At 38.0% G+C, this 15,330-nt stretch overlaps 1 protein-coding gene across 1 annotated transcript in view; it reads left to right on the plus strand.

The window, feature by feature from the left end:
- LOC114645736 (FH1/FH2 domain-containing protein 3-like) overlaps positions 1 to 15,330 on the plus strand; it is a 61,764-nt gene that overhangs the window by 21,395 nt on the left and 25,039 nt on the right. The window contains exons 3-4 of the mRNA XM_028793562.2: positions 6,149 to 6,331; positions 6,830 to 6,949. Coding sequence (XP_028649395.2) covers positions 6,149 to 6,331; positions 6,830 to 6,949 — 303 coding nt within the window. The remainder of the gene's footprint in view (positions 1 to 6,148; positions 6,332 to 6,829; positions 6,950 to 15,330) is intronic.

The raw sequence follows: 15,330 nt of genomic DNA on the forward strand, positions 1-15,330 counted from the left end.
CGGACACGCATATATAGTAGCGTGTCATGAGCACGAGGCGGCTATGCAGTGTCCGCAATGGATGTGGCCATCCGCCATGCATAAGATACCGTATTGACATTGCTAGGCGAAGGGGCCACCGATTCTTTCTCTGCCCAGAGCCGCCACGAGTCTAGAGCCACCCCTGCTAAGGCTACACTACTGACTGGGCTGCTGAGACTGGCCACTGGGCAGAACTGACCATCATGAGTTGTTTATTAACATATTTTTATGATTTAGAGTTTGTAAAATTATTGTAGGTCAGGTGGCTTTTTGCATATCGGCTTATTTTACAATATAAACTTTGAAGTAAACTTAGTAAAGTAAAATTTGATGTTTCGAGGATTTGTTTTCCAACTTGAATTACTGAGCAATGAATTCAGTGAGTATTTTCGTGATTTCAGATCACACAAATAGGGCATTGCGCTGTTCTCTTACAATGTTGAGAATGCGCCTGAGAAAATCCAAATGGAATTGATTGAAGTGCAGTCAGATTCTATTCTGAAGGCAAAATACAACGAAGTTGGTGTGCCAGGCTTGTATGCTTACCTGCCACCCTCGTATGTGCAGATCCGTAAGTTGGCATCGAGAGTACTGTCAATGTTCCGAAGCATTTACCTTTATGAACAATTGTTTTCATTAATGAAAGCTACCAAAACCCCACATTGCTCAAGACTTACCGTCAAGCACCTTTCATCCCTCATAAAAGTTGCAGCTGCACAAGATTTCAAGCCTGATATTGAAGAACTGGTTACTAACAAGAGATGTCAAGTGTCGGGACAAAAGAAATAAATCTCACACTGTAAGGCTCCTATATAAGCAATGAATATAATATAAAAAGGACCTAGCTAAGAGGCTAAGACTCTAATTCTACACTGTTGTATGGAGACTGTATGGAAATAAATTGCTTTTCTTTAAACTTTAAACTTTAAGCGTTACATTTTTTTAAGTTTTCAGTATTGGAAAGAAAGCTACAGTAACTTTGTATAATAGTATAATAGTATTTGTTACAGTGCCAGTCGAAGCGGCCCACCAATGCTAGTGAGTTTGACATGCCTGAGTTACATGACCAATGTGTATTGTGAATGTGTGAAAATGCAACAGTCATGATATTATTTTACTTTTAATACAAAGCTACAGTTAATGTGAGTGGGAGTCCGATTGGAAATAACTCACAATCGTATCATATTAATTAATTCTTTCTACCCCAATAACCATAAGTGCCAACAAAACAATAAGCTTAACTCCTGGCAATAATACGAAATCTAGGTCTAAGCTATCATATGTAACAATGCACCACCTTAACTTAAAACTACAAAATATCAACAAAGGTTCAGAAGAGATATTTTTATGACCAAACAGTGAACATTATGAGCTGGAATGTCAAAGGTCTCAATCACGAATTAAAGACAAAGAACATATTCTCTCATTTAACAGATTTACATGCCAAGACAGTATTTGTACAGAGACTCACTTAATAAGTAAGGATCAGTTTCGGTTGCAAAGGGAGTGGATTGGCCAAATTTTTCACTCCAGCTATACAAAGAAAACTAGGAATGTGGGAATCTTAATACACAGAAGTATTCCATTTGTAGCATCAGACGTAATATCTGATCCTGAAGGCAATATGTCATGATGTTGGGCAATTTATTTAATACTAAAGTGATTCTGATAAATATCTATGCACAATGATGGAGATTTAATCCAAAATGTATTTGCATCTATTCCTAATGTTAACATTCATAAAATTATAATGCCCAGAGACTTTAATTGTGTTTTAAATCCACACGTTGATAGTTCTTCAGCTACAGCAGAGATAACATCTGCAAAATGCTGTAAAATACTGCACAAATAATTGCACAATTTGTAAAGGATCAGAATTTATCAGACCCACGGAGGTTTTAAAATCCTAACTGAAGAGCATATGCTTTCTTCTCACAAGTTCCTCCAGAACTGATTATTTCTTCATAGCCAATCATTTTTTGCCCATTATAAAATATTGTAAGTATGACATTATTGTTATCTCCGACCGCAATCCTCTGATCATGGAGCTCAAATCACTATGTCCTACACACTCATCTCATAGCTGGCATCTTAACCACCTGTCATTAGCAGATCTACACAGAATTCATATCCAAGCAAACTAATTATTACCTGGAGACAAATGCATTCTTAGAGGCCTCAGCAGGAATACTATGAGAATCTCTGCAGGTATTTTTAAGAGGACAAATTATTTCATATCTCCTTCAAAAAACTAAATTGGAAACCAAGAAGGCATCAGAGTTAATCAGCAAAATTACTGGAATAGATCTAGAATACAGCAGGTCACCAAATGAGACACTTTATAGGAAAAGATGGGTTTTGCAATTAGAATGTAACCTCTTAATTACTAAAAAAAAATGCAACAGCTCATCCTTGAATTGTGACACCATAACTATGAACACAGAGAGAAGGCCAATAAGATTTTAGCTTAACAAATCCACAAGCTGGAAGAACACAATGCAATAACAGTAATTACCAACACATATGGAGATAAAGTCACAAAAATATAACCCACATATTTAGCGAGTACTGTAAGTCCTAATATTCGACTCAATTTAAAGAAGATAAGGCACAATCTAATAAGTTCTTTGACTCATTACAGATACCACAGCTAGATACTCTTAGTAATGTGGACCTGGATAAACTTCTGAGACTCTCAGAATTACTAGACGCTATATACTCAGTGCAAAGTGGGAAATAGCCAGCCCAGATGGCTATCCAGTGGAATTTTATACAAAATTTTCAAATGAGTTAGCTTCACTATCGTTAGCAAAATTTACAGAAGCTAAAGACAACAAAATTCAACATTAAACAAACAAATTTTGCCACGCATTAATTTCCATCCTTCCTAAGAAAAATAATAAGAAAAATAAGGACTTACTACAATGTGCATCATACAGACCAATCTCATTTCTGAATAATGATGTTAAGTTACTCTCCAGAGTTCTAGCTAGAAGGACTGAGAAAGTGCTTCCTTCTGTAATATCACAAGACCAAATCAGATTTATTAAAGGCAGGCACTTAGCTTCTAATTGTTTAATATAATATATTTAGCCATTAAATCTAAAACACCAGATATCTTATTATCTTTGGATGCAGAAAAAACTATTTGACATGGTTGAATTGAACTACCTTTTCACCACATTGTACAAATTTGGGTTTGACCCAAACATATGCGCCTGGATCAAACTACTTTATACTATATGTGGTAGACAGTAAGACTTTAGGGACTTTCAAAACTCGACTTGATGTTTTTTTGGAAGAAATAAGTGGATAGGACTGGCAAGCTTTGTTGGGATGAAAGGCCTGTTCTCGTCTAGATTGTTCTAATGTATTAGTCCAGAAGCCTCAGTTCACATTAACAACATTATTTTGGACTACTAGAATCTAGAACGTGGTACTTAAAAAGGATGCCCCCTGTCACCATTGCTCTTTGCAATCACCATTGAACCATTAGCTGTTTACTTTTGAAAAATGCATCAATGCATTGAGGTAAAGGGGACTTTTAGAGAAAGACTTGAACAGAAAACATCACTATATGCAGATGATATGGTACCGTATATATATCTGACCCACAAAATACTGTGCCAGCAGTCCTAAAAGCATGAGCAGATTTTCAAAACATATTTGGATCAAATTCAACGTCAATGTCAATTTATTTACAGTGCATCCAGAAAGTATTCACAGCGTATCACTTTTTCCACATTTTGTTATGTTACAGCCTTATTCCAAAATGGATTAAATTCATTTTTTTCCTCAGACTTCTGCACACAACACCCCATAATGACAACGTGAAAAAAGTTTACTTGAGGTTTTTGCAAATTTATTAAAAATAAAAAAACTGAGAAATCACATGTACATAAGTATTCATAGCCTTTGCTCAATACTTTGTCGATGCACCTTTGGCAGAAATTACAGCCTCAAGTCTTGTTGAATATGATGCCACAAGCTTGGCACACCTATCCTTGGCCAGTTTCGCCCATTCCTCTTTGCAGCACCTCTCAAGCTCCATCAGGTTGGATGGGAAGCGTCGGTGCACAGCCATTTTAAGATCTCTCCAGAGATGTTCAATCGGATTCAAGTCTGGGCTCTGGCTGGGCCACTCAAGGACATTTATAGAGTTGTCCTGAAACCACTCCTTTGATATCTTAGCTATGTGCTTAGGGTCGTTGTCCTGCTGAAAGATGAACCGTCGCCCCAGTCTGAGGTCAAGAACGCTCTGGAGCAGGTTTTCATCCAAGATGTCTCTGTACATTGCTGCAGTCATCTTTCCCTTTATCCTGACTAGTCTCCCAGTTCCTGCCGCTGAAAAACATCCCCTCAGCATGATACTGCCACCACCATGCTTCACTGTAGGGATGGTATTGGCCTGGTGATGAGCGGTGCCTGGTTTCCTCCAAACGTGTCGCCTGGCATTCACACCAAAGTATTCAATCTTTGTCTCATCAGACCAGAGAATTTTCTTTCTCATGGTTTGAGAGTCCTTCAGGTGCGTGTTGGCAAACTCCAGGTGGGCTGCCATATGCCTTTTACTAAGGATTGGCTTCCGTCTGGCCACTCTACCATACAGGCCTGATTGGTGGATTGCTGCAGAGATGGTTGTCCTTTTGGAAGGTTCTCCTCTCTCCACAGAGGACCTCTGGAGCTCTGACAGACTGACCATCGGGTTCTTGGTCACCTCCCTGACTAAGGCCCTTCTCCCCCGATCGCTCAGTTTAGATGGCCGGCCAGCTCTAGGAAGAGTCCTGGTGGTTTCGAACTTCTTCCACTTACGGATGATGGAGGCCACTGTGCTCATTGGGACCTTCAAAGCAGCAGAAATTTTTCTGTAACCTTCCCCAGACTTGTGCCTCGAGACAATCCTGTCTTGGAGGTCTACAGACAATTCCTTTGACTTAATGCTTGGTTTGTGTTCTGACATGAACTGTCAACTGTGGGACCTTTATAGGCAGGTGTGTGCCTTTCCAAATCATGTCCAACCAACTGAATTTACCATAGGTGGACTCCAATGAAGCTGCAGAAACATCTGAAGGATGATCAGGGGAAACAGGATGCACCTGAGCTCAATTTTGAGCTTCATGGCGAAGGCTGTGAATACTTATGTACATGTACTTTTTTTAAATACAGCAGGTTCTAATCAATAACATTTTAGAATAAACTTTGTAGCAGATAGAGGCTTTGTCCACCTCTTGAACCCTCAGGTACCACTCTGAACACCAGGTAAAAGTATAAATAGTATTTATTTTACTATTACGTGCACAAAGCACTCTCCACACCACACTACTCATATACTACAACAATTCTCTTTACAATAAACCAATCCTCCTCGCCCAGACACTTTGCCACCCTACCTCCCAGCTCAGCTCAGTGTACTGGGCTTCCCACAGTCCTTTTATATCCCCTGACCCGGAAGTGGTTCCTGGCCAAACCCACAGTTCCTTTTTCCTTCCGGGTCAGGGTAAACAGTCCTTTCTTCAGCCCGGGAGCACGTCGTTCCTTCCTTTCACGTGATGATGACGCACTCCCGGGTTATAGGGCATATAAGAGCCCACTAGCCCCCCTACAGCGACTCCCGGCGGCCCCCAAGGTATCCAGCAGGGCTGTTTATACAAACTACAAAGTCCATGAGGCCCTGCTGGAACTTGGGGCACCATCATGCTGTCCAGAGGGCTCCTCCTAGTGGCCTGGGGGTGGCGACCGGAGTCTGTAGCCGGTCGTCCATCACAACTTTTATATTTCGGGGAAAAGGATACTCGTCCTTCGTTGCTGCTTTTAAAGATTTGCTTTGTTGGTTGACTCTCCTCCTTTCTTTTGGGTGGTGGTTGAACTTTGTTTTATTAAGTCTGATTTGATTGTATGGATTGTTATTTGCTTTTTTTTTATAATACAAAAATCTATCTATCTATCTATCTATCTATCTATCTATCTATCTATCTATCTATCTATCTATCTATCTATCTATCTATCTATCTATCTATCTACATTCATTGTTCAACTCACAATGTAGAATTATTATATTAAGTTGCTATTCATTTTGAATACAATACTGAATTACAAATTGTTAAAAAATTGTTTCCTGTTCTTACAGAGAATGATGGTGCTCATACCCTCTGAAGAAGAGATGTCCTTGATCAAAGAGGCAAAGAAAAAGAATCCCAGCTTGCCCCTGGGCTCTGCTGAGCATTGTCTTCTAACCATGGGGTCTGTGCCTGACCTGCAGGAAAGACTTGATCTATGGACTTTCAAAATGGATTATGACAGCCTGGAGAGGGTGAGCCCACTTGACATACTTTCCATTTCTATCAATCTAATATATAGTGCCTTTCATATTGATCTATGTATATTATCTGTTTATTGTATATAACAGATAACATCAAATCAGCTGCAGGGAAATGTCAGTGCAAATAAAACAGTTTTATCTGAGTGGCATAGAAAGGCTTAGTGAACAGTAGGACAAGTGTTTAAATGCTCTTGGGAATTACACGGAAAAATAAAACTTGTTGGGTTTTAATTGTGATTCTCTTAACTAAGGAGAAATAGTTTTCACTAATGAATCAATCTCCTGGCCCTGACACCCACAAGAATCCTCACCAAAAAAGTGAATTTAATTGTGAAAAAGAATCTGACAATATTATCATGATGCTTTTATATATATATAGTACTTTAATTACTTTATTTTAAATTAAAGTCTATCTAAAAAGGGTCTGAGCAAAGGGTCTAAGCCATTTAGAATATTTCTAAAGATCATCTTATGTGTAATTTATTACAGGAGATAGCAGAGTCTTTGTTCAACCTTAAAATAGCCATGGAGCAGCTGGCAAGCAACAAGACTTTCCGGTTTATCTTAGCTACTGTTCTTGCAATAGGAAACTTTCTTAATGGCTGCAAGGTAAGTCTGTATTAGACTGCTGTCATCTGCCTTATCTTTGTGAATCCTTTTGTTCATTTTCTACAGGTCTATATATCTTAGCAATATGAGGCACAAGAAAGTGTTTAACCCCTTGCAGGACACTTTCATACACACAGCTTATCTGTTTAGAGGCAATTCAGTCAATCACATCTTTAATCTTTGGAGGTGAGAGGGCCAGAATGTCCAATGAAAATCTACACAGACACCGAAAGAACCTTCCAGATCCACCTATGCAATGAACTGAGCCATGTTTATGGAGTGGTGAGATCACATTGTTAATCAAGCTTTCCTCTAAAAGTGTAGTGTTAAAAATCTCTATGTCAACTATTTTAATATCTTTTCAATCAGATTGCAACATCAGTCATATTTGATAGGTCCCTAACAAACATTTTCAAACATGCAAAGTAAATAAGTATAAATAAAAATCAAAAGATAGATAATAAAATGAGTATCAAGAAAGAAAATAAAAAATCAGAAGTGGTCTCCCCTAGTCTTTCTCATATACTCAGGTATGGGGATAGATATTTGAGGAGTAAACCGCAAGACAGTGATTATATTTTTATATTATGTACATTAAAGAACCATCAACAACAAATCAAATTAAATTAATAATATATTGAACAATTATTATAAAAGTAAAGTTGAATAAATTGGACTCTGTAGCTGCTTGAATAAAAGGTAAAGTACTACTGTACTTCTGGTTAGCAGAAATAGCCCAAACGTTGATAGAAATCTACGTTTTGTACTTAATATTTGTATGCAAAATGTGGTTGACCTAAGTGAAAGCGTTATCGTGTTACATGCACACATACACAAAGTTATTGTGTTTACATATGTACACACACACAGACACACAGACTCAGGGATGTCTAAAACATCGAGATTCACCAAAATCTCGAAATCAAATTTTTGGAGGATTCCAATACTTTCCCTACACTTCATATATGAGAAAGTCAGGGAGGTCTAAAATGTCAAGATTCATCAAAATCTCGATATTTAATTTTTGGAGATTTCCAATACTTTCCCTATACTTTGTATACAAGAAAATAAAAATAAATGTTATTTAAAAATTAGGATAAAATAATCAACACAAACTAATTTGTTAAAAGAAAACAAAACAAATTACAAGGAAAAAGAAAACAGAACGAAAACAATTTACCTAACTAACATCGTGGATGGAGCCCTAGTACACTTTTCTAAATTTCAGATCAGATAAAATAATTCAGTTATTAATAGAAAACCTCTAAAAGAGATTCAGGGGTTTATGTTGACACAACTTTCTCATGATCTAAGCAATGAGGAGAATCAATTAAAAAAGACAAATATACAGTAAATGTGATGTTATATCATAAAAACTGGTGAGTATACAGTAAACTGAAGGACATTACGCTTAGACTACTGTATATAATGCACTAGTGAGATCTGGAGTACCGGATGAAAAATAGACATAGCAGCACCAGAAGCTGTGCAGAGGAGAGGAACCAAGTGCATACTAGGACTTCAGGACATGCCATATTTGTACAGAGTTAGAGACGTCAACCAGTTTAGAGCAGAGGTGACTGTGTGGGGAACACACAAATCTTGTACATGAAGACACCAGTGAAAATTAATGGGGAGAGCATTTAGGACTGAAACCAGGAAGCACTCTTTATGCAGAGAGTTGTGGGAATCTGGAACAACCTACAGAGTCATGTAGTAGAAGTAGAAACCTTGATGACCTTTAAGAAGAATTTGGATGAGATATTGGAACAGCTTAGCAATTAGTAAAACTAACGGGCTTGATGGACTGAATGGCCTCCTCTCATTTGTTAAATTCCTTATGTTCTTATTTGCCGTTAAATACTGCATGTTGTAATGATGATAATGATGATAATGATTATTATTATTATTAATTAATTATTCAGTAGAATAATGTGAAGCTGCAAGCATTAAAAGCAAAAGAAAACAAGATAAAAAAACAAATAAGAGGGAGTTGTACTGCTACTGTATAATTTAATCCTATGCTAGAATGAGATAAACCACAGTGTCCTGAAATCTTGGTTTGTAAAACAGCTGCTATTCTGCAGAAGAGACACTAAGCAGTTCCAAAGCAGGTAATGTTAAGGTGCATTTTCAAAAGACGCCTAAATGTGAGTAAATTGGGTGCAGTTAACACAAAAAAGGGAGATCATTCCACAGCTTTGGAGCAAGAACACAAAAGCACTATGGTCAGGCAGAGTCAGAATGGAGACTTCTCGAAAGGACATATGGAGAGTCTAAAGTCTGGAGATATTGAGGAGCAGAACCATCCAGAGAACTGTAGGTCAAGACAAGAGTTTTGAAATGGTGTCTCGCAGCAACAGATAGCTAGTGGGGAAACCGAAGCTGAGGAGTAGTAGGAATGAAATGAGGAACAAAGAACACCAGAGGAGCAGCTGGGAAGATTTGTGTAGCAGTAACAGATAGAGTACCCTGTGCTTACTGTTGCACTGTACTATTGTTAGTGTACACTGTATTACTTTTAAAAAGTTATTTTATTGATTTTATTAAAATCAAATAGCATTCCATACAAATAACTCAAGTTTTACAAATAAAAGATTCAAAACAAACACTGCTGCCTCACAATAAGGAGATCATGGGTTTGCTTCCCTGGACCTCCCTGAATAGAACGTGTTATATAAATATAAATTATTATTATTATGACCATAGCAGTAAGATAAATTCCAACAGAGGTCAGGCCAGTCAAAGAAGTTTTATAACTTCATTCATTTATAACTTCATTCATTTATTCATTCAATGAAAATGTTTGAACTTAACACTAATCATTCCCTTCTGGTGTTTTTCTTCTAAAGAGTTAAAAAAGTGCAGTTCATAGTAATCTTTTTCTTCTATATTTTAACTAAGAATGCTAAAGTGCTACATGCCTAAAGTGACATATGTAGCTTAAAGTCAAACTGCTGGATGGCAGGCACAATTTACCTAGAGCTAAATTTATCCAAGGTATGTGACATCTCGCAAAATGTGACTAAGCGTTTTTTGCGCCCACACATAGTTATAGACACACAGTCATACTGTCCAAAAACTGCCTACTTTCCTACTTCAAGGCTTATTACAGGATGATTCATTTTTTATTACACATTTTCATTTTCCTTCCTGCATTCCTAAAGATGTCCAAGTTAGTCTAGTGCTAAGCTGACCCCATTTGATTGTGAGTGTGGGTGTTTGACCTCTGACAGATAAGCATTCTGTCCAGAGCTGGTTCCAATATTCACCCGGGAGTATTAGCTCCACAAATGGACCAAGTTTAGACTGTGGAAGTGTCATTCCAATAACGATGCCGTCTCAAAGACAAAAGGGTGACAAAAGTAAACACAACAGCAACACACATCAAGACCGACACAAATGATAAGTTTATGCTTAGCTCGCATTAAAGGATTATTTTCTTCAGCATACAATCCAGGTTAATCACTGATGGGATAAAGTCTGCTTGACTATCAGCAGGATGGACGTTCATGTAGCCAGGTTAGGACGCTGTCTCCCTCTCACTCTCAGCTGAGGTGCTCTCAATACACAGGCCAGTGCAGTTAGAGCATACAGAAAAAGTCTGGTGGGCAGAATTACAATACAATACAATACAATTTATTTTTGTATAGCCCAAAATCACACAAGAAGTTACGCAATGGGCTTTAACAGGCCCTGCCTTTTGACAGCCCCCAAGCCTTGACTCTCTAAGAAGACAAGGAAAAACTCCCAAAAAAACCTTGTAGGGAACTAATGGAAGAAACCTTGGGAAAGGCAGTTCAAAGAGAGACCCCTTTCCCAGCTGCTCCAGTATATCTGGGGTCTAGTAGGAGTGAGGCTTAGGATAGAATTGTTATATAAAAAAAATAAAAAAATTTCAAACTAGGAAACTAGTCAGCCATAGAAATGCTTTCTCACAGATTTAAGCAGCACATGAATGAAAGCAAAGGAAAGCAATGCATAGCAAAATAAAGAAAATGAAAAGCAAACACTGTAACATCTCTCTATTATATTAAAAAATTCTGCAATGCAACAAGATCTTTTAGAAGATTTTTTCAAGTCCCGCGAGTTGAGACATTGGCCATGAGATTTTTTCGAGTCCCGCACTCCTCTCATCCATGTTCAGCCACACCCACAGTACTCTCACCTCTCGTTCCTGTGAATGCTTTTGACAGACACAGTTCTGCTCTCTCAGCTCTTATAAATTTTAACATTTTCCTCACTTTAAGTTCCCAATTAAAGAAGACATATTATATCCAAATCTTATTGAAGAATTTCACCACCAAGGGTTATCAACAGAAAAAATGAGTACACGGGCAATCCTAGCACCAAGAATCAATGAAGTCAAACGAATTAACACCAAAAATGTCAATTGGTTAAACAGCAAATTGTTTAAATGCATATCAATAGACTACGTTGAAACAATTGTTGGTGATCGTGCGGAAGATCGTGCAGAACTTACAATATCATGAAGAATATCTACAACCATTAAATACGTCCCGTCTTCCACCGCACGAATTACTGTAGAAAGAAGAATGTATCCAAGAAAGGTAATGTAGTACATCTTCCGCGGATAACATTACACAACAAAGGAGATCTTGATATGCCATTCATAATAAAATGTTAACAGTTTCCCATTAGAATAGCTTTTGCAAATACAATTAACAAACCTCAGAGCCAAAACACTCAAAAAATCATTTTATTTAATAGAGAGAAAGAAACGAAATTCAATCACGGGCAGTCATACATTGCCTTGTCACGATGAAAGTCCAAACACAGAATCAAAATTCAATGCGATATTGACGAAAATTTAATTCAAAAAATTGTTTTTACTGAAGTTGAAGTGTAAGTTTAAAAAATATTTGCATGTTAATTTCAAAGCCAAACAGAACAAAATCGTATTATGCAACAAAAAACTCTAACACAACATGAAACATAATTTACTTTCAAATTATTACGTTTTACTTTTTTTTAATATGGTTAATTACTTGCTGTAATGTAAAATAGTTCTATTATTCATATGTAACAATTCCCATGAAAATGAAAATCTGTTTAAATTGTACAACCGCATCCCCATATGCGAGAGGCAGAACCACAAAGAAGCTAGTGTGTAGAATAGGCAAGGGGGGTTGGCAAGCGAAGTGAGCAGGGGGCAAAGCCCCCTAGTGATATTAAAAATAATGAGCAGAAATAAAAAAGATATACAGTGCATTCATGAAATTTTTCAGCCTCTTTACTTTTTTTCACATTTTGTTATGTTGCAGCAATAAGCTAAAATAATTTAAATATTTAAATAATTATTTACGTGGTCAAGCAACATTCAACAACCCAGAATGACAAAGCAAAAAAAAGGATTTTAGACAATTTCACAAATTTATCCATAACTAGTTGTGATACCCATTTTTGATGGGTTGACAACTTAAATATTCAACTCACTCCAGTGTTAAAGTTTGCAGTGCACCATCTATTGGAATGTATTTTTTTATAATACATGTCCTAATAAAATACATTGCATTTTTCATTTCAACAGATGGCACATCACTATCATTTGTTATAATAAATTGCATCACTACTAATGTTTGTGGTACGCCATCTGCTGGAATGACAAATTTCTGTTATATGTCATTTGGTATCGGATTTGAAAAAGCAATGTTAATGTTTGTGAAGCACCACCTGTTGGAAAGACAGAAACATAGCAAACAGATGGACACACAGACATTTATCCTTTTATTAATGGAGACAAAAACTGAAATATAACATTCCCTCAAGTATTCATACCCTTAGCTGTGTCCCATTCTCTTGATCATCATTGAGATGTTTCTACACCTTGTTTGGTGTCCACCTGTGGTCAATTCAATTGATTCAACATGATTAAGAAAGGCACACACCAGTCCATGGAAAGTTTCACAGCCTTTTATGTGTTTCAGAACAAACACCAAGCCATGAGGTCAACAGAATGGCCCACAGAACTTAGACACAATTTTGTGTAGAGGCACAGATATTGGGAAGGCTGGATAAAATTTCCTGTAGCACTGAAAGTTCCCAATAGTAGAGCTGACTTCATCATTCTTAAATGGAAGAAGTTTGGAGCAACCCCAACCCTTCCTAGAGCTGGCCACCCAGCCAAACTGAGCAGATGTGGGAGAAGGGCTATGACAAGGGAGGTGACCAACAATGTGATGGTCACTTTAGCTGAGCTACAGAGAACCTGTGTGGAGATGGGAGAAGCTTTCAGAAGGACAGCCACCGCTGCAACACTCCACTGAGTGGTCAGACAAAAGCCTCTCCTCAGTAAAAGACAAGTAGAAGCCCACTTGGAGTTTTCAAAATGGAACCTAAAGCATGCTCAGACTGTGAGAAATAAAATTCTCTGGTGAAATGAAAACAAGATTAATGTTGTGTCTGGAGAAACACAGGCACTGCTCATCACATGGTGCAACACCATTGCGATGGTGAAACATGGTGGTGGCAGCATCATGCAGTGGTGTTGTTTTTCTGCAGCAGGGACTGAGAGACTAAACTGGGTTGAGTTAAAGCTGAACGGAGCAAAGTTGAGAGATATCTTTAATGAAAACCTGTTCCAAAGCGCTCTAGACCTCAGAATGAACCAAAGCTTCACCTTCCAACAGCACAATGACCCTAAGCACAAAGCAAAGACAACACACGACAGACTTAGGGACAATGCTGTGAATGTCCTTGAGTGGTCAAACCAGAGGTCAGACTTGAACCCAATCACACATTTCCGTAGACATCAGAAAACAGCTGTCCACTGGTGGTCTCCATCTGGCCTAACAGAATTTGAAAGAAGAATAGTAGAAAATCCGCAAATGCAGGTGTATGAGGCTTGCCGCATCAGACCCAAAAAGACCCAGGCCATAGTCACTGCCAGAGAGGCATCATCTAAGTAAAGGGTTTTGAGTACCTAAGTCAATGTGATATTTCAGTTGTTTATCTTAAACGTCTATGCATGGAAGTTTGTGTGTCTGTCCGGAAGTGAGAGGTGGAGTCGGGGTAAGGGCTCCACCTCCAAGGATACAGAAGCGAGGCGAGCACGTCAGCAAAATGAAACCTCTGAAGAAAGAGTCACTCACTTAGCGGCTGATACAAAAGCGAGGTGAGCACATTGGCAAAATGGTATCCCTTTTACTTTTCCTCCCGCTGCTAATAACCAAGCGATGCGAGCACGTCGGCAAAACGAAACCTCCGAAGAAAGACAACGTCGCTTAGCAGCTAATACACAAGCGAGGCGAGCACGTCGGTAAAACAAATCCTCCTAGGAGAGAGACGCCCAGAGTAGTTCCTTTCAATTAACTGACATCTCTACATTTCAATTTTTTTTCTGACAGTTTCAATAGTTTCTAGGACCCCAGGCTTTTTACAGCACGGGCTTACACAGCTAGTTTTTAATAAATACGGAAAAAGTTCTAAAACCTTGTTTTCGCTTTGTCATTCTGGGTTATCAAGTGTTGCTTGATAAGGGAAAAAATTAATTTAAATGACTTTAGCACACGGTTGCAATATAAGAAAATGTGAAAAAAGTAAAGGGGTCTGAAAACATCCTGAATCAGCTGTATATGGAGGAATTACATTTCATAAGCAGGTTATTTATATGAGTGCAAAGCTTATGTAAATGCCAAGATGAAAGTGACACACTGGATTTTAGTAAACTTTACTGCTGCCTACAGTTTCTGCTCTGCCCCAGACGCTGCTGGGAAAGTCTAAAGTACCCAGCAATCCTAAGCTGAGTTAAGGTGGTTGGAGAATGTTTTGTTATGTTACTTACAGTCTGTGTTACACACTGTATTATGTGTTAAGGTATGCATTATATGATGTGCTGTGGTATCTGATATGTGTTATGTGTTATGTATGTACTATTTTATGTGTTAAATATGTTATGTTATGGAAAAAGTGCTAAAGGTTATTTTCATACTGAAAAAAAGGAAGGTAGGTTAAAGACAAAGTTTCAACTGGTTAGCCTTCATCAAGTGTGCAACTGAAAAGGAAAGAGCAGGTAACAAACGTAGGAGGGGAGGAAGGAACTAAGTAGGTCAGATGAAAGGAGAAGATGAGCAGAGCGATTCAAAAGTTAGTTGGTCTGTAAGACCTGGAGAAATATGTGATCTCAGGCTGAGAATGACTTTACAGAAGCTTCTTCTATTTTTCTTTGAAAAGAGTCTTTAAAGCCATGAGAAAGAACACAAACAGAGAGATCAGTGTGTCTATGGTCAAGAGATGAGAAGAGTTTTGCAATAGACTTTGTAAGGTCTTTGATTTTAAATGCTCCCTGAAAACAGTCTGCTGGTCGGTCGTCTTCCAGTTTCACTTGTGTAGATGGCTGCACGCTTCCTTTAAGAAATGCA

The sequence above is a fragment of the Erpetoichthys calabaricus genome, chromosome 2 (assembly GCF_900747795.2).
Source record: "Erpetoichthys calabaricus chromosome 2, fErpCal1.3, whole genome shotgun sequence".
NCBI classification, from domain to species: domain Eukaryota; kingdom Metazoa; phylum Chordata; class Cladistia; order Polypteriformes; family Polypteridae; genus Erpetoichthys; species Erpetoichthys calabaricus.